The 20,407-nt window shown below is 37.8% G+C and overlaps 1 protein-coding gene across 4 annotated transcripts in view; it reads right to left on the bottom strand.

The window, feature by feature from the left end:
• LOC128643207 (histo-blood group ABO system transferase-like) overlaps positions 1–20,407 on the bottom strand; it is a 138,031-nt gene that overhangs the window by 18,721 nt on the left and 98,903 nt on the right. For all 4 annotated transcript variants that reach the window (XM_053696191.1, XM_053696192.1, XM_053696190.1 and 1 more), the window contains one exon: positions 11,970–12,104. In XM_053696191.1, the coding sequence (XP_053552166.1) occupies positions 11,970–12,104 (135 nt within the window). The remainder of the gene's footprint in view (positions 1–11,969; positions 12,105–20,407) is intronic.

The raw sequence follows: 20,407 nt of genomic DNA, 5'->3' as shown, positions 1-20,407 counted from the left end.
GTAGGAACTGCTCCAACGTGAATATATACAAAATAGAGGCCACAGAATTAACTAACAGACTCATAAAAAGAGGCTACAATAAACATAAACTTCATAAAATTAACAAAGAAGTAGAAAGACTACCAAGAAATAGCCTTTTCTGTAAAAAAAGACAGAGGACTTGACAACGACACAACATTGTCTTTTCAACTAAGTTTAGCAATCAGTATTACAAAATCTGCAAAGTTATTAAAAAGAAACTCACAATTCTTGAAAGTGATAATACTCTAAAAGAAATTATATCTAAAGGGATCAAATTTGTTGCCAAAAAAGCTCCCTCATTGAATAATTTAACTAGCAAGAATTTTTCAGAAAGACCACAGCCAACTGACAATTGGCTAACTCCAAACCCAGGTTTCTTCAAATGTGGTCACAGACCATGTAAAAGCTGTGATTTTACACAAAGAAACACTACATTCACATCAACAAATACAAGAGAAACCTATAAAATCAGACAGAGGATAGATTGCACATCACAATATGTCATTTATCTTGTTACATGCCAATATTGCTTTCAGCAATATACAGGAATTACGACACGTCCATTAAAAGATCGAATAAGGGAGCATCTCCTTTCACTAACTGAAAAGGAGCCTAAGACTCCTGTAGCAAAACATTTCCGTCAACATGGTATAGGTACAACTTATTTCTCATTCACCGGTATAGAAAGAATCCTAAATAATGCACGAGGAGGGGACAAAACGGATAAATTATTAAAAAGAGAGGTGTTTTGGATACTAAAATTAGATACTAGATACCCTCATGGCATAAATAGGAGGCTAGATGTAGATCTGTTCATTTAAATAATATAAGGATAAATACAAAGAATATAGAATTACAACAAATTATATAAAAAAACAACAAGACACATTAAGTTATAAAATAATAAATAATAAAACATACAACTTATGTGCAATGAACATAGCCTTATCCTATAATGGAACCCAACGGATAAAACCCTGCCAACTGGTAATATACATAAGTGGCCACTATTTCACCATCTCACTCCTTTGAGTATACACTCTTGACCATATTTCACTAAATACTAGCTTGATAATTACAGTAATATTAGAAAATGTTACATACATATAAGAACTGATCACTACGGACTTATGATAACATAATCAAGTGTCTTCCCTTTGAGTTTTATCTCTATTTGAGCTTTAATCCCAGTCTCTGTCTGTTTACTTCTTTATTTTTCTTAATTCTTTAATTTTATTTACCTACTGATTTTTCCTACTTCTTATAATATTCTCATAGACAATTTCTGCCTAAATTTTTTTCTATTTTATCCTTTTCTTATTACAGACATATCTTACTTATTTATTTAATCAGATTCATTTATTTTCCAACTTCCCATAGACTTATCCTTCTTGCCATCCCGAATAGTTTAATGGCTTAGACCTCTTAACCACGAGTAATGTCTAAATGACATTATTAGTAATACTTTTAATAATAGGGAATTAGGGAGTTTTAATCGGCTTCACCGAATTAAGGGCTTATTACATAGAAGGATTACATATAATATTCACATTGTAGTATCTTATTAAGAATAGGGAACACATGTCTAATCAGATGTTTGAATATCACTTGACCGCATCTATCCTTGGTTTATTATACCTATATATCTTTTTGTTATATTTTTTAATGGTGTGCAATGTATATGAATCATACTGTATTCATATAAATGTTTCATATAAAAGTTTTATATAATTTTCCATTTTTTAAGTTTATATTTAGCAGCAACCTGTCATTATATAGGCATAGCACATGGAGTATTATTAATAATAGAAACGATATGGATGTTAAATTATACAAGTATCTATATGTATCTAGATTGATTACTATTTTTTCATCTTTTTATTCTTTATTGTTATTTTCATGGACTTAACTTACAAGTTATCTATGCTAAGAATGTTAATATATAATGCTTGTTACTGATGGAATTTACCATAAATGTCCTTACTTAAAATCAGAGATTGTGCACAAACATAGAATTAATCTTATATGAGCCTTAGTATCCCCAAGGTCTGACACTCCAGAGCAACTATATCTCTTAGTGACAAAAAATATATATTAATAGACACTATTGAACTAAGAAAAGTGTCGATAGTTGCACTGGACAGCCACACCATTGGCTCACTTTCAAACTAACAAATGATTGGTAGAAATACTGTTTAAAAGCTGTCACACTTAGATTCGAATTAGCCTCCGAAGAAGCGCATCTACGCATGCGCGAAACGCGTCAGGCGTTCTCCACTGTGACTCTGTTTGTACTCTAACATTGGACTGTACAATAAACATTTCTTACCATAACAGATGCTACGACTCATTGGTGCTATTTTCCTTTTCTGACCTGATGTTCCTAAGCGGTTGGGTTTACCGCTTCAAGCACCATATACCAGCATAAGCCACCTCCGGGTTACAGAGCCGTTATTATCTGGCCTTTACGGATCACTTCCCCCCCCCCCAGGAAACACCACTTGGTTCAGCCTTGCAACGTCACGGGTGAGGTACTGAGGAAACGTCCATGCGTCTGATCAGCTGATACGCCGAGAAGGGAAACACAGACTGCACCCCCCCGAAGGGGTTTACCGCCCATTCGAGGAGAAGTACAGGAGTGTTCCCAGGCATCCCACCATCGGATTGGAGGGTAAGAATTGATCGGAGACGCTATACTGTGATTTAACACTGCCACCCGTGACTACTAGGCTTTTGAGACACCTGGAAACTGTGGAACTTTACTTTCATTCTATGTTATACTTTGTCCATAAGGCACAACGGACTCTGTTCCTACCCCAGTGACTTTACATACTGACTTTTTTTGGTTCCTCACTAATACATAATTTACTTGGACCGAGAATTTCCCCACGACTGGGTGCTTTGTTATACGGCTTTTAGCACCAGGGGATCATTTGATTCTGAACACAGTTTTCTTCTTTTGATGATTTATTGCTAAATAAATGTTAGGCTAGTTACATGATAGTGTTGCCGTACAGACTACATAAATATAAGGCTAGTTACATGATAGTGTTGCCGTACAGACTACATAAATATTAGGCTAGTTACATTTCAGTGTTGCCGTGCAGACTACATAAATATGAGGCTAGTTACATGCCAGTGTTGCCATACAGACTACATAAATACTAGGCTAGTTACATGCTAGTGTTGCCGTGCAGACTACATAAATATAATGCTAGTTAAATGCCAGTGTTTCTGTACAGATTACATAAATATAAGGCTAATTACATGTCATTGTTTCTGTAGTACATAAATATAAGGCTAGTTACATGCCAGTTTTACCGTACATACTGAATAAATATAAGGTTAGTTACATGCCAGTGTTAGCGTACAGACTGCATAAATATAAGATTAGTTACATGCTAGTGTTGCCGTACAGACTACATAAATATGAGGCTAGTTACATCCCAGTGTTACAGTACAGACTACATAAATATAAGGTTAGTTACACGCCAGTGTTACCATACAGACTACATAAATATAAAGTTTGTTACATGCCAGTGTTGCCATACAGACTGCATAAATATAAGATTAGTTACATGCTAGTGTTGCCGTACAGAGTACATAAATATGAGGCTAGTTACATGCCAGTGTTGCTTTACAGGCTACATAAATATAAGGTTAGTTACACGCCAGTGTTTCTGTACAGATTACATAAATATAAGGTTAGTTACATGCCAGTGTTGCTTTACAGACTACATAAATATAAGGTTAGTTACACACCAGTGTTGCTTTACAGACTACATAAATATAAGGTTAGTTACACACCAGTGTTGCTGTACAGACTACATAAATAAATAGCAAGTTACATGCCAGTGTTGCTGTAAAACCTGCATAAATATACGGTTAGTTACATGCTAGTGTTGCCGTACAGACTACATAAATATAAGGTTAGTTAAATGCCAGTGTTGCCGTACAGACAACATACATATAAGGCTAGTTACATGCCAGTTTTTCTCTACAAGGTACACAAATATAAGGCTAGCTACATGCCAGTGTTGCCGTACAGACTACACAAATATAAGGTTAGTTGCATGCCCGTGTTGCCTTACAAACTACATAAATATAAGACTAGTTACATGCCAGTGTTGCCGTACAGACTACATAAATATAAGGTTAGTTACATGCCAGTGTTGCCTTACAGACTACATAACTATAAGGTTAGTTACATGCCAGTGTTTCTGTACAGATTACATAAATATAAGGCTAGTTACATGCCAATGTTTCTGTACAGGCTACATAAATATAAGGTTAGTTACATGCCAGTGTCTCTGTACAGACTACATAAATATAAGGTTAGTTACATGCCAGTGTCTCTGTACAGACTACATAGATTTAAGGTTAGTTACATGCCAGTGTTTCTGTACAGACTACATAAATATAAGGTTAGTTACATGCCAGTGTCTCTGTACAGGCTACATAAATATAAGGTTAGTTACATGCCAGTGTCTCTGTACAGACTACATAAATATAAGGTTAGTTACATGCCAGTGTCTCTGTACAGGATACATAAATATAAGGTTAGTTACATGCCAGTGTTTCTGTACAGATTACATAAATATAAGGTTAGTTACATGCCAGTGTCTCTGTACAGACTACATAAATATAAGGTTAGTTACATGCCAGTGTTTCTGTACAGACTATATAAATATAAGGTTAGTTACATGCCAGTGTCTCTGTACAGACTACATAAATATAAGGTTAGTTACATGCCAGTGTCTCTGTACAGATTACATAAATATAAGGCTAGTTACATGCCAGTTTTGCCGTACAGACTGCATAAATATGAGGCTAGTTACATGCCAGTGTTACCGTACAGACTACATAAATATAAGGTTAGTTACATGCCAGTGTTGCCGTACAGATTGCACAAATATAAGGCTAGCTACATGCCAGTGTTGCCGTACAGACTACATAAATATAAGGTTAGTTGCATGCCAGTGTTGCCGTACAGACTACATAAATATAAGGTTAGTTGCATGCCCGTGTTGCCTTACAAACTACATAAATATAAGGTTAGTTACATGCCAGTGTTGCCGTACAGACTACATAAATATAAGGTTAGTTACATGCCAGTGTTGCCTTACAGACTACATAAATATAAGGTTAGTTACATGCCAGTGTTTCTGTACAGATTACATAAATATAAGGCTAGTTACATGCCAGTGTTTCTGTACAGACTACATAAATATAAGGTTAGTTACATGCCAGTGTTTCTGTACAGACTACATAAATATAAGGTTAGTTACATGCCAGTGTTTCTGTACAGACTATATGAATATAAGGTTAGTTACATGCCAGTGTTTCTGTACAGACTACATAAATATAAGGCTAGTTACATGCCAGTGTTTCTGTACAGATTACATAAATATAAGGCTAGTTACATGCCAGTGTTTCTGTACAGACTATGGCCTAGATTTAGAGTTGGGCGGTAGCCGTCAAAACCAGCGTTAGAGGCTCCTAACGCTGGTTTTTACCGCCCTCTGGTATTTGGAGCCAGTCATTAAAGGGTCTAACGCTCACTTTCCAGCCGCGACTTTTCCATACCGCAGATCCCCTTTCGTCAATTGCGTATCCTATCTTTTCAATGGGATCTTTCTAACGCCGGTATTTAGAGTCGTGGCTGAAGTGAGCGTTAGAAATCTAACGACAAAACTCCAGCCGCAGAAAAAAGTCAGTAGTTAAGAGCTTTCTGGGCTAACGCCGGTTTATAAAGCTCTTAACTACTGTGCTCTAAAGTACACTAACACCCATAAACTACCTATGTACCCCTAAACCGAGGTCCCCCCACATCGCCGCCACTCTATTATTACTATTTCTTCCGACGACTTCCCGACGAATGACGGTTCCTTTAAGGGACGTCATCCAAGATGGCGTCCCTCGAATTCCGATTGGCTGATAGGATTCTATCAGCCAATCGGAATTAAGGTAGGAAAATTCTGATTGGCTGATGGAATCAGCCAATCAGAATCAAGTTCAATCCGATTGGCTGATTCAATCAGCCAATCAGATTGAGCTCGCATTCTATTGGCTGTTCCGATCATTATGGATCGCCAGCCCCCGCTTGGGCTTGGATGAAGATTTCGGAGCGTGGAACGATCGGTGATACCTGGCATGGTGAAGACAAGGTAGGAAGATCTTCAGGGGCTTAGTGTTAGGTTTATTTAAGGGGGGTTTGGGTTAGATTAGGGGTATGTGGGTGGTGGGTTTTCAATGTTGGGGGGGTATTGTATGTTTTTTTTTACAGGCAAAAGAGCTGAATTCTTTGGGGCATGCCCCGCAAAGGGCCCTTTTAAGGGCTGGTAAGGTAAAAGAGCTTTGAACTTTTGTAATTTAGAATAGGGTAGGGCATTTTTTTATTTTGGGGGTCTTTGTTATTTTATTAGGGGGCTTAGAGTAGGTGTAATTAGTTTAAAATTGTTGTAATATTTTTCTAATGTTTGTAAATATTTTTTTATTTTTTGTAACTTAGTTCTTTTTTATTTTTTGTACTTTAGTTAGTTTATTTAATTGTATTTATTTGTAGGAATTGTATTTAATTTATTTATTGATAGTGTAGTGTTAGGTTTAATTGTAGATAATTGTAGGTAGTTTATTTAATTTATTTATTGCTAGTGTAGTGTTAGGTTTAATTGTAACTTAGGTTAGGATTTATTTTACAGGTAATTTTGTAATTATTTTAACTAGGTAGTTATTAAATAGTTCTTAACTATTTAATAGCTATTGTACCTGGTTAAAATAAATACAAAGTTGCCTGTAAAATAAATATTAATCCTAAAATAGCTATAATATAATTATAATTTATATTGTAGCTATATTAGGGTTTATTTTACAGGTAAGTATTTAGATTTAAATAGGAATAATTTATTTAATAAGAGTTAATTTATTTCGTTAGATAAAAATTATATTTAACTTAGGGGGGTGTTAGTGTTAGGGTTAGACTTAGCTTTAGGGGTTAATACATTTATTATAGTAGCGGTGAGCTCCGATCGGCAGATTAGGGGTTAATTATTGTAGGTAGCTGGCGGCGACGTTGTGGGGGGCAGATTAGGGGTTAATAAATATAATATAGGGGTCGGCGGTGTTAGGGCAGCAGATTAGGGGTACATAGGTATAATGTAGGTTGCGGCTGTGTACGGAGCGGCAGATTAGGGTTTAATAATAAAATGCAGGGGTCAGCGATAGCGGGAGCGGCAGATTAGGGGTTAATAAGTGTAAGGTTAGGGGTGTTTAGACTCGGGGTACATGTTAGAGTGTTAGGTGCAGACGTAGGAAGTGTTTCCCCATAGAAAACAATGGGGCTGCGTTAAGAGCTGAACGCTGCTTTTTTGCAGGTTTTAGGTTTTTTTTCAGCTCAAACTGCCCCATTGTTTTCTATGGGGATATCGTGCACGAGCACGTTTTTGAAGCTGGCCGCGTCTGTAAGCACCGCTGGTATCTAGAGTTGCAGTGGCGTTAAATTATGCTCTACGCTCCCTTTTTGGAGCCTAACGCACTGAAAACCCAGCCATTCTGTGAACTCTAAATACCAGCGGTATTTAAAAGGTGCAGGAGGAAAAAAGCACGCGTAGCTAACGCACCCCTTTGGCCGCCAAACTCTAAATCTAGCCGTATATAAATATAAGGTTAGTTAAATGCCAGTGTTTCTGTACAGACTACATAAATATAAGGCTAGTTACATGCCAGTTTTGCCGTACAGACTGCATAAATATGAGGCTAGTTACATGCCAGTGTTACCGTACAGACTACATAAATATAAGGTTAGTTACATGCCAGTGTTACCGTACAGACTACATAAATATAAGGTTAGTTACATGCCAGTGTTACCGTACAGACTACATAAATATAAGGTTAGTTACATGCCAGTGTTGCCGTACAGACTACATAAATATAAGGCGAGTTACATGCCAGTGTTACCGTACAGACTACATAAATATAAGGTTAGTTACATGCCAGTGTTGCCGTACAGACTACATAAATATAAGGCGAGTTACATGCCAGTGTTTCTGTACAGGCTACACAAATATAAGGTTAGTTGCATGCCAGTGTTGCCGTACAGATTGCATAAATATAAAGCTAGTTACATGCCAGTGTTTCTGTACAGACTGCATAAATATGAGGCTAGTTACATGTCAGTGTTGCCGTACAGACTACATAAATATAAGGCTAGTTACATGCTAGAGTTGCCGTACAGACTGCATAAATATAAGGTTAGTTACATGCCAGTGTTGCCGTACAGACTACATAAATATAAGGTTAGTTACATGCCAGTGTTGCCGTACATACTGCATAAATATAAGGTTAGTTACATGCCAGTGTTGCTGTACAGACTGCATAAATATAAGGTTAGTTACATGCTAGAGTTGCCGTACAGACTGCATAAATATAAGGCTAGTTACATCCCAGTTCTGCTGTACAGACTACATAAATATGAGGCTAGTTACATCCCAGTTCTGCTGTACAGACTACATAAATATGAGGCTAGTTACATTCCAGTTCTGCTGTACAGACTACATAAATATTTGGCTAGTTTCATTCCAGTTCTGCCGTACAGACTAAATAAATATAAGGCTAGTTACATGTCAGTTTTGCCGTACAGACTACATAAATATTTGGCTAGTTTCATTCCAGTGTTGCCGTACAGACTACATAAATATAAGGCTAGTTACATGTCAGTTTTGCCGTACAGACTACATAAATATAAGGCTGGTTACATGTCAGTTTTGCCGTACAGACTACATAAATATAAGGCTAGTTACATGTCAGTTTTGCCGTACAGACTACATAAATATAAGGCTAGTTACATGCCAGTGTTGCCGTACAGACTGCATAAATATAAGGTTAGTTACATGCCAGTTTTGCCGTACAGACTACATAAATATAAGGCTAGTTACATGTCAGTTTTGCGGTACAGACTACATAAATATAAGGGTAGTTACATGTCAGTTTTGCCGTACAGACTACATAAATATAAGGCTAGTTACATGCCAGTGTTGCCGTACAGACTGCATAAATATAAGGTTAGTTACATGCCAGTGTTGCCGTACAGACTGCATAAATATAAGGCTAGTTACATGTCAGTTTTGCCGTACAGACTACATAAATATAAGGCTAGTTACATGCCACTGTTGCCGTACATACTGCATAAGTATAAGGTTAGTTACATGCCAGTGTTGCCGTACAGACTACATAAATATTTGGCTAGTTTCATTCCAGTGTTGCCGTACAGACTACATAAATATAAGGCTAGTTACATGTCAGTTTTGCCGTACAGACTACATAAATATTTGGCTAGTTTCATTCCAGTGTTGCCGTACAGACTACATAAATATAAGGCTAGTTACATGTCAGTTTTGCCGTACAGACTACATAAATATAAGGCTAGTTACATGTCAGTTTTGCCGTACAGACAACATAAATATAAGGCTAGTTACATGTCAGTTTTGCCGTACAGACTACATAAATATAAGGTTAGTTACATGCCAGTGTTGCCGTACAGACTACATAAATATAAGGTTAGTTACATGCCAGTGTTGCCGTACAGACTGCATAAATATAAGGTTAGTTACATGCTAGTGTTGCCGTACAGACTACATAAATATTTGGCTAGTTTCATTCCAGTGTTGCCGTACAGACTACATAAATATAAGGCTAGTTACATGTCAGTTTTGCCGTACAGACTACATAAATATGAGGCTAGTTACATGCTAGTGTTGCCGTACAGACTACATAAATATTTGGCTAGTTTCATTCCAGTGTTGCCGTACAGACTACATAAATATAAGGCTAGTTACATGTCAGTTTTGCCGTACAGACTACATAAATATGAGGCTAGTTACATGCCAGTGTTGCCGTACAGACTACATAAATATTTGGCTAGTTTCATTCCAGTGTTGCCGTACAGACTACATAAATATAAGGCTAGTTACATGTCAGTTTTGCCGTACAGACTACATAAATATGAGGCTAGTTACATGCTAGTGTTGCCGTACAGACTACATAAATATTTGGCTAGTTTCATTCCAGTGTTGCCGTACAGACTACATAAATATTTGGCTAGTTTCATTCCAGTGTTGCTGTACAGACTACATAAATATTTGGCTAGTTTCATTCCAGTGTTGCCGTACAGACTACATAGGGTATATTTATCATAGTTTGAGCGGACATGATACGATGTATCGTATCATGTCCGCTGCACATCGATAAATGGTGACAGCATACTGCACCAACAGTTCTTGTGAATTGCTGATACAATGCTGCCCCCTGAAGATTCACGGCCAATCGGCCACTAGGTGGGGGTGTCAATCAACCCTATCGTATTCGATCTGGTTGATTTCTGTCTGCGTCCTCAGAGCAGGCGGACAAGTTATGGAGCAGCGGTCTTGATACGGAGCTTGATAAATCAGCCCCCAAAAATATAAGGCTAGTTACACGTAAGTGTTGCCGTACAGACTACAAAAAATATAAAGTTTCTCGATGTTCTGAAAATGTCTTAAATTCTGACTTTTATTTAAAGCGTATAAAACAATGTGCGTGGATAAATAAGATTTTAATAAATAATGTATATCCTTAATAGAGTTAATTAATAAAAACCTTACTATTTCTGCTGCAGTTATCTCTACCAATACAACCCATCATTTTGCTAGCCTTACTCGCTGCATTACTACATTGTTTACTAAATTTTAAATCATCTGAAATAATAATTCCCAAGTCCCATTCCTCATTTGTAACAGTTAGTAAATTGTCATTAAATCTGTAATTAATGTTTGGATTTTTCTTCCCTAAATGCATAATTTTACACATTGTAGTGTTAAACTTTGGATCCCAGTGTTTGTATATCACTTCTCATTTTGTCCATGCCCCTGGAACATTTACTCTATTAAAATTTTTGTTTAATCTGCAAACAGACATACTTTGCTCTTTGCTGATATCTCTGATAAATATGTTAAACAAAACAGGCCCCAGAACTGACCCCTGAGGAACACCACTAGGAACAGCCCATCTGCTTAATGTACTCCATTTACTAAGACATTCTGTTTTCTAACCTTAAAGGGATATTCCAGCCAAAATTGGAAACCACATGGATGCATTTCAGTATTGAACAGAAGCAATTTTGTAATATACATGCATTAGCAAAAATGCTTCTAATAAAAGCTATAGCTGTTTAAAAAGAGTATTTACATATGCAACGTGCACCAGCATTTTATACACAGTACTTGCTCAGAGAGCCTAAGGTGCTTGTACAATCTGGTAATGATTCAATTTGTTAATTGCTAACATGACACAAGCCCCAGTGATGATCTGAGCAGCTGCAGTATTTAAAATGTGGGTACAGTGACAATATCTATCTATGCTTCACATGCACGTGCAGAGAAAAATGCTAACACTAAAACAATGATAACTTTTACTAGAATCATTTTTGCCAGTACATGTATATTGCAAATATGTAGTTAATCTATGTGCGTTTAAATTTTGACTGGAATGTCCCTTTAATACATATTGCTCAACTAAAGATGCCTCTGTTCCCTCAAAAGTAGGCTCAGATTAGGAAATGTAAGCAAAACTGCCTAAAGGCAGCTTCCCGACTGGTTAAATGATAAAACTTAGGTATACTCTCCCTATCATATGATATTCTCATCACTTGCCTGCTTAGTATACCAGTCATAAATTGTACTGGGTTTATTTGTGGTCTGGAAAGAAATAGTGAGCATTTGTGCTGATATCACCATGCCAAGTCTGAAGAGCCAGGGAACATCTAATACACATGTGCATAAGGGCACCACAGATGGTGTAAATCCAGCTCTGCTAAGGGCTATACGAATAACCTAGAAATTAAGAGGTAAAGGCGATTGCCAAATTATAGGAGTTTCCCATTTAAATAAATGGCATTTAAAGGTCTACTTACTTACTTTTTAATAGCAAACACCGTTAGGCCAATGCGGACACCTTTTTGATGGAATTGTTCATTCAGTATATCAATGTTGTAAGAGCCGTTCCAAACGATTGGCGCAAGCCAAGGGGTTATCATAGCAACATCAGTTCTCCTGAAGAAAGAGAGAAAATGTATTTGTTTTATTTTAATGTTGTCAATTAATTCACTGGGTTAATACAATTCATTCTTTGCCCCAGTGTCTAATACCTTATGATGGTGTGATGGACACCGGGAAAGAATGGCTTGTATATACCACTATTTTAGGAGTTCATTGCGTTTAGTTAAATTCTTTGAGGAGTAACTTTTTTTTGTCCCTTTCCACATAAGCTACAATTACTCCCCTCCCCCTCAGTACATTTAATTGGTGTTTGTTAATGAGAGCTGGATCTGGCTGGTTTACAGGGGCGAAACTACAGGGAGTGCAGCTTTAAAAAAAAAAAATTCCCTCAATAAAAAACGTTGACCTGCCACTGCCTGCTCTGATATCATGTGAGTGTGACATGATGCCTCACTAGTGTCTCTGACTACAGGGGTTAGTGTTTCTGTTTTACCCATTGGTGTTTATGTTTGTGTGTGTGTGTGTGTGTGACTGTGTGTGTATTTATGCATGTATGTGTGTGTGTATGTGACTGTGTGTGTATTTATGTATGTATGTGTGTGTGTATGTGACTGTGTGTGTATTTATGCATGTATGTGGGTGTGTATGTGACTGTGTGTGTATTTATGCATGTATGTGTGTGTGTATGTGACTGTGTGTGTATTTATGTATGTGTGTGTGTATGTGTGTGACTGTGTGTGTATTTATGTATGTGTGTGTGTATGTGTGTGACTGTGTGTGTATTTATGTATGTGTGTGTGTATGTGTGTGACTGTGTGTGTATTTATGCATGTATGTGTGTGTATTTATACATGTATGTGTGTGTATTTATGTATGTGTGTGTGTATGTGTGTGACTGTGTGTGTATTTATACATGTATGTGTGTGTATTTATGTATGTGTGTGTATGTGTGTGACTGTGTGTGTATTTATACATGTATGTGTGTGTATTTATGTATGTGTGTGTATGTGTGTGTGTATGTGACTGTGTGTGTATTTATGCATGTATGTGTGTGTGTATGTGACTGTGTGTGTATTTATGTATGTGTGTGTGACTGTGTGTGTATTTATGCATGTATGTGTGTGTATTTATACATGTATGTGTGTGTATTTATGTATGTGTGTGTGTATGTGTGTATTTATACATGTATGTGTGTATGTGTGTGTATGTGTGTGTATTTATGTATGTGTGTGTGTATGTGTGTGACTGTGTGTGTATTTATGCATGTATGTGTGTGTATTTATACATGTATGTGTGTGTATTTATGTATGTGTGTGTGACTGTGTGTGTATTTATACATGTATGTGTGTGTATTTATGTATGTGTGTGTGTATGTGTGTGACTGTGTGTGTATTTATACATGTATGTGTGTGTATTTATGTATGTGTGTGTGTATGTGTGTGACTGTGTGTGTATTTATACATGTATGTGTGTGTATTTATGTATGTGTGTGTGTATGTGTGTGACTGTGTGTGTATTTATACATGTATGTGTGTGTATTTATGTATGTGTGTGTGTGTATGTGTGTGACTGTGTGTGTATTTATACATGTATGTGTGTGTATTTATGTATGTGTGTGTATGTGTGTGACTGTGTGTGTATTTATACATGTATGTGTGTGTATTTATGTATGTGTGTGTGTGTATGTGTGTGTATTTATTTATGTATGTGTGTGTATGTGTATGTATGTGACTGTGTGTGTGTGTATGTGTGTGTATTTATGTATGTGTGTGTATGTGTATGTGTGTGACTGTGTGTGTATTTATGTGTGTGTATGTGTGTATGTGTATGTATGTGACTGTGTGTGTATTTATGTATGTGGATTGTGTGTGTATGTGTGTATGTATGTGTATGTATGTGACTGTGTGTGTGTATGTGTGTGACTGTGTGTGTATTTATGTATGTGTGTGTGTATGTGTGTGACTGTGTGTGTATTTATGTATGTATGTATGTGTGTATGTGTATGTATGTGACTGTGTGTGTATTTATGTATGTGTGTGTATGTATGTGACTGTGTGTGTATTTATGTATGTGTATGTATGTGACTGTGTGTGTATTTATGTATGTGTGTGTATGTGTATGTGTATGTATGTGACTGTGTGTGTATTTATGTATGTGTGTGTATGTGTGTATGTGTATGTATGTGACTGTGGGTGTATTTATGTGTGTGTATGTGTATGTATGTGACTGTGTATGTTTGTGTGTGTGTATGTGTGTGTATTTATGTATGTGTGTGTATGTGTATGTGTGTGACTGTGTGTGTATTTATGTGTGTGTATGTGTGTATGTGTATGTATGTGACTGTGTGTGTATTTATGTGTGTGTATGTGTGTATGTGTATGTGTGTGACTGTGTGTGTATTTATGTGTGTGTATGTGTGTATGTGTATGTATGTGACTGTGTGTGTATTTATGTATGTGGATTGTGTGTGTATGTGTGTATGTGTATGTATGTGACTGTGTGTGTATTTATGTATGTGTATGTGTGTGTGTGTGTGTGTGTGTGTGTATGTATGTGACTGTGTGTGTATTTATGTGTGTGTGTGTATGTGTGTGACTGTGTGTGTATTTATGTATGTGTGTGTGTATGTGTGTGACTGTGTGTGTATTTATGTATGTATGTGTGTATGTGTATGTATGTGACTGTGTGTGTATTTATGTGTGTGTATGTGTGTATGTATGTGACTGTGGGGGCTAGTTATCAAGCCGTCTACTTTTCTGGCTTCGCCGGCCCAATACGTCCGCCTAAGCTCGCCTACCTTCGCCGCCGCGGACCTTGAATACGTTCGCCTAAGTTATCAAATAAAGCTGTCAAAAAGCCGCGGGGCGATGAGCAGCGGACTGTGACAGTTATCACTCATCCGATCTCGCTGCCCTTCGGCTTTTTCCCAGCTTTATTGCTAGCCTGTCACTAAGCACTCACACTAAACTGCACTGTTCTACCCCCTATACCGGCGCCCCCGGAGCCCCCCGCAACTAAATAAAGTTACTAACCCCTAAACCGCCGCTCCTAGACACTGCCGCAACTCTTATAAATGTATTAACCCCTAAACCGCCGCTCCTAGACCCCGCCGCAACTCTTATAAATGTATTAACCCCTAAACCGCCGCTCCCGGACACCGCTGCCACCTACAGTATACCTAGTAACCCCTATCCTGCCCCCCCTACACCGTCGCCCTCTATTATAAAATTATTAACCCCTATCCTGCTGATCCCGCACCTCTCCGCAACTAAATAAATAGTTTAACCCCTAAACCGCCGCTCCATGAACCCGCCGCAACCTATATTAAACCTATTAACCCCTATCCTGCCCCCCCTACACCGTCGCCACCTATAATAAATTTATTAACCCCTATCCTGCCCCCCACTACGCCGCCGCCACTGTAATAAAATTATTAACCCCTAAACCTAAGTCTAACCCTAACGCCCCCCTAACTTAAATATTAATTAAATAAATCTAAATAAATTAACTCTTATTAACTAAATGAATCCTATTTAAAACTAAATACTTACCTTTAAAATAAACCCTAATATAGCTACAATATAAATAAGAATTATATTCTAGCTATTTTAGGATTTATATTTATTTTACAGGTAACTTTGTATTTATTTTAGCTAGTTAGAATAGTTATTAAATAGTTATTAACTATTTAATAACTACCTAGCTAAAAGAAATACAAAATTACCTGTAAAATAAATCCTAACCTAAGTTACAATTAAACCTAATACTACACTATCATTAAATTAACTAAATAAACTACCTACAAATAACTACAATTAAATACAATTACATAAACTAACTAAAGTACAAAAAATAAAAAAAGCTAAGTTACAAAAAATAAAAAATTAAGTTACAAACATGTTAAAAATATTACAACAATTTTAAGCTACTTACACCTAATCTAAGCCCCCTAATAAAATAACAAACCCCCCAAAATAAGAAAAATCCCTACCCTATTCTAAATTAAATAAATTTCAAAGCTCTTTTACCTTACCAGCCCTTAAAAGGGCCATTTGTGGGGGCATGCCCCAAAAAGTTCAGCTCTTTTGCCTGTAAAAGAAAAATACAACCCCCCCCAACATTAAAACCCACCACCCACATACCCCTAATCTAACCCAAACCCCCCTTACAAAAACCTAACACTAATCCCCTGAAGATCATCCTACCTTGAGTCGTCTTCACTCAGCCGAGCCACCGATGGAACTGAAGAGGACATCCGGAGCGGAAGAAGTTAATCCTCCAAGCGGCGCTGAAGAAATCTTCCATCCGATGAAGTCATCATCCAGGCGGCGCTGAAGAAGTCTTTGATCCGGCCGATGTCATCTTCCAAGAGGCGCTGAAGATGTCTTCTATCCGGGCGAAGTCATCTTCCAAGCCGGGTCTTGAATCTTCCTTCCGCCGACGCGGAACCACCTTCTTCACCGACGGACTACGACGAATGACGGCTCCTTTAAGGGACGTCATCCAAGATGGCGTCCCCTCAATTCCGATTGGCTGATAGGATTCTATCAGCCAATCGGAATTAAGGTAGGAAAAATCTGATTGGCTGATGGAATCAGCCAATCAGATTGAGCTCGCATTCTATTGGCTGTTCCGATCAGCCAATAGAATGCGAGCTCAATCTGATTGGCTGATTTGATCAGCCAATCGGATTGAACTTGAATCTGATTGGCTGATTCCATCAGCCAATCAGATTTTCCTACCTTAATTCCGATTGGCTGATAGAATCCTATCAGCCAATCGGAATTGAGGGGACGCCATCTTGGATGACGTCCCTTAAAGGAGCCGTCATTCGTCGTAGTCCGTCGGTGAAGAAGGTGGTTCCGCGTCGGCGGAAGGAAGATTCAAGACCCGGCTTGGAAGATGACTTCACCCGGATAGAAGACATCTTCAGCGCCTCTTGAAAGATGACATCGGCCGGATCAAAGACTTCTTCAGCGCCGCCTGGATGATGACTTCATCGGATGGAAGATTTCTTCAGCGCCGCTTGGAGGATTAACTTCTTCCGCTCCGGATGTCCTCTTAAGTTCCATCGGTGGCTCGGCTGAGTGAAGACGACTCAAGGTAGGATGATCTTCAGGGGATTAGTGTTAGGTTTTTGTAAGGGGGGTTTGGGTTAGATTAGGGGTATGTGGGTGGTGGGTTTTAATGTTGGGGGGGGTTTGTATTTTTCTTTTACAGGCAAAAGAGCTGAACTTTTTGGGGCATGCCCCCACAAATGGCCCTTTTAAGGGCTGGTAAGGTAAAAGAGCTTTGAAATTTATTTAATTTAGAATAGGGTAGGGATTTTTCTTATTTTGGGGGGTTTGTTATTTTATTAGGGGGCTTAGATTAGGTGTAAGTAGCTTAAAATTGTTGTAATATTTTTAACATGTTTGTAACTTATTTTTTTATTTTTTGTAACTTAGCTTTTTTTATTTTTTGTACTTTAGTTAGTTTATGTAATTGTATTTAATTGTAGTTATTTGTAGGTAGTTTATTTAGTTAATTTAATGATAGTGTAGTATTAGGTTTAATTGTAACTTAGGTTAGGATTTATTTTACAGGTAATTTTGTATTTCTTTTAGCTAGGTAGTTATTAAATAGTTAATAACTATTTAATAACTATTCTAACTAGCTAAAATAAATACAAAGTTACCTGTAAAATAAATATAAATCCTAAGATAGCTATAATATAATTATTAATTATATTGTAGCTATATTAGGGTTTATTTTAAAGGTAAGTATTTAGTTTTAAATAGGATTCATTTAGTTAATAAGAGTTAATTTATTTAGATTTATTTAATTAATTATTTAAGTTAGGGGGGCGTTAGGGTTAGGGTTAGACTTAGGTTTAGGGGTTAATAATTTTATTACAGTGGCGGCAGCGTAGTGGGGGGCAGGATAGGGGTTAATAAATTTATTATAGGTGGCGACGGTGTAGGGGGGGCAGGATAGGGGTTAATACATTTAATATAGGTTGCGGCGGGTTCAGGGAGCGGCGGTTTAGGGGTTAATACATTTATTATAGTTGCGGTGGGCTCCGGGAGCGGCGGTTTAGGGGGTAATAACTTTATTTAGTTGCGGCGGTGTAGGGGGGGTCAGATTAGCGGTGTTTAGACTCGGGGTACATGTTAGGGTGTTAGGTGTAGACAGCTCCCATAGGAATCAATGGGATGTCTGTCAGCAGCGAACTTGTACTTTCGCTATGGTCAGACTCCCATTGATTCCTATGGGATCCGCCGCCTCCAGGCTGGCGCTTTGAAAACCAGGTACGCTGGGCCGTAAAAGTGCCGAGCGTACCTGCTAGTTTTTTGATAACTAGCAAAAGTAGTGAGATTGTGCCGTACTTGTGTGCGGAACATCTGGAGTAACGTAAGAATCGATCTGTGTCAGACTGAGTCCGGCGGATCGAAGTTTACGTCACAAAATTCTACTTTTGCCGGTCTCGAGCCTTTGATAACTAAGGCGAATCAGCCTCGCCACAAATACGCTGCGGAATACGCAGCGTATTTGAGGTTGACGGCTTGATAACTAGGCCCCTGTGTGTGTATTTATGTATGTGTGTGTATGTGACTGTGTGTGTATTTATGTATGTGTGTGTATGTATGTATATGACTGTTGGTGTATTTATGTGTGTGTGTGTATGTGTATGTATGTGACTGTGTATGTTTGTGGAACCAGCAAATTAAAGACCTTGTTACTATAGCATGGGGGGCAGGGGGTAAACAGTGTTACTATACAGTACCACTATATACAGTACGGGGGGCTGGACCATGTCACAGACTACTGTGGTCACTCTATAAAGTACTGGGATGGGTAGGGTCAGGCCAGCCATCTCACCGGCAGATTACAGACTGTGTCACTAACTCACTATATACAATACTGGGGGTTAAACAGTGTCACTATATACAGTAATAAGGGGTCAGACCATCTCACAGACTGTGGGCACAGGGTACCTCCTTTTGCAGACGTGTAATCTGATTCACATTTTTTTCCTGTGTTAAATGTAAAAAATTAAAAACGATGATGTTGTTTTTTTTTTTTTGGGGGGGGGGGTAGGGGGGCCCTTCTAAGATTCTTGCACCTGGGCCCTGTGGTTTCTAGTTACGCCTCTGCTGGGTTACATAGACTTCATATTACATCAGTGCCACCTAGGAACATGCTGATAGCCGTTGTGTCAGAATTCCAGATATTGAGAGCTACATTCTCACCTACATCCTTTTAAGTACAATGAACATGGAGATAACAATAGGATGACAGCACATAGGGCTCCATTTATCAAGCTCTTCTCTCTCCTTCGACTGCAGGTTTGTACAAGCGAACCTGCAGTCAGGATTAATCAAGCAGCGGTTATCAGATTGCTGCTTCCCTGCCTTGTTCTCCACCTCTCTTCCGACCGGGGATATTGACAGCTGCCTGCATGTGATTGGCTGTGCGTGGCCCCAGGGGCAAATATGTCTGCCCGTGGATGATAAATCAAGTCCATAGAGTGCATATTATGTGTTAAAGACAGTGAACAGTTAATACACTCTTAAAGTAATAATACAACATGTATGTTAGAAACACTTTGCTTGTTAGGTACGTTTAGCTGTGACTGAGTTATTCTGTTACAGAGATGTGTATATGGTTTGAACGGCTTTCAGTTGTACACAATAGGCTGTTTTCAATCAGCTTGCTTTCCCTTATAATAACGACTTTAAAAGGTCACTAAAGTCAAATTTAAAGGTTCATGATTCAGATAGAGCAGGCGATTTAAAACAATGTTCCAATATACTTTCTTTATCAAAATGTGCACATTCTTTTTATATACACACTTTCTATAGTTCCAGCTCCTACTGAGAATGTAAAAAAGCACAACGTATATACGCATTTGCATTTTGTGATTGGCTGATTGCTGTCACATGGTACAAGGTGAGGGGAAATTGTTGTTATTTTCTGGTCCCTGTACTGGTGTTTCTTTTAATATAACTGATATGGCTGTTTTCCTCTCTGCCTGAAAGCAAGTCTGGGGAGCATAAACATGGCAAAGCTACCACCAAGTGTGATGTATATATGTTAATGGTGGCCAATTTATTATTTTCTACACAGAATTATATATTTTTTTCTAGGTGACAGTATATCAGTAGGTAAAAGTACATGAAAGACAAAATGAAGCTTTCATGGTTCAGATAGTGCATGCAATTGTAAGATAATTTTAAATTCACTTGTCAAGTTTAATTTGTTCTTTTGGTATCCTTTTTGAAAAACAAAAATTTGTGTTTATCTAATAAAATCATTTATCTGATGCTGATGATGAGTGCATAAGTTATCATGAGTGGGATTATTCTCCTTCTGAC

The sequence above is a fragment of the Bombina bombina genome, chromosome 12, assembly GCF_027579735.1.
Source record: "Bombina bombina isolate aBomBom1 chromosome 12, aBomBom1.pri, whole genome shotgun sequence".
Taxonomy (NCBI): domain Eukaryota; kingdom Metazoa; phylum Chordata; class Amphibia; order Anura; family Bombinatoridae; genus Bombina; species Bombina bombina.
This window is presented reverse-complemented; position numbering and strand designations above follow the sequence as displayed.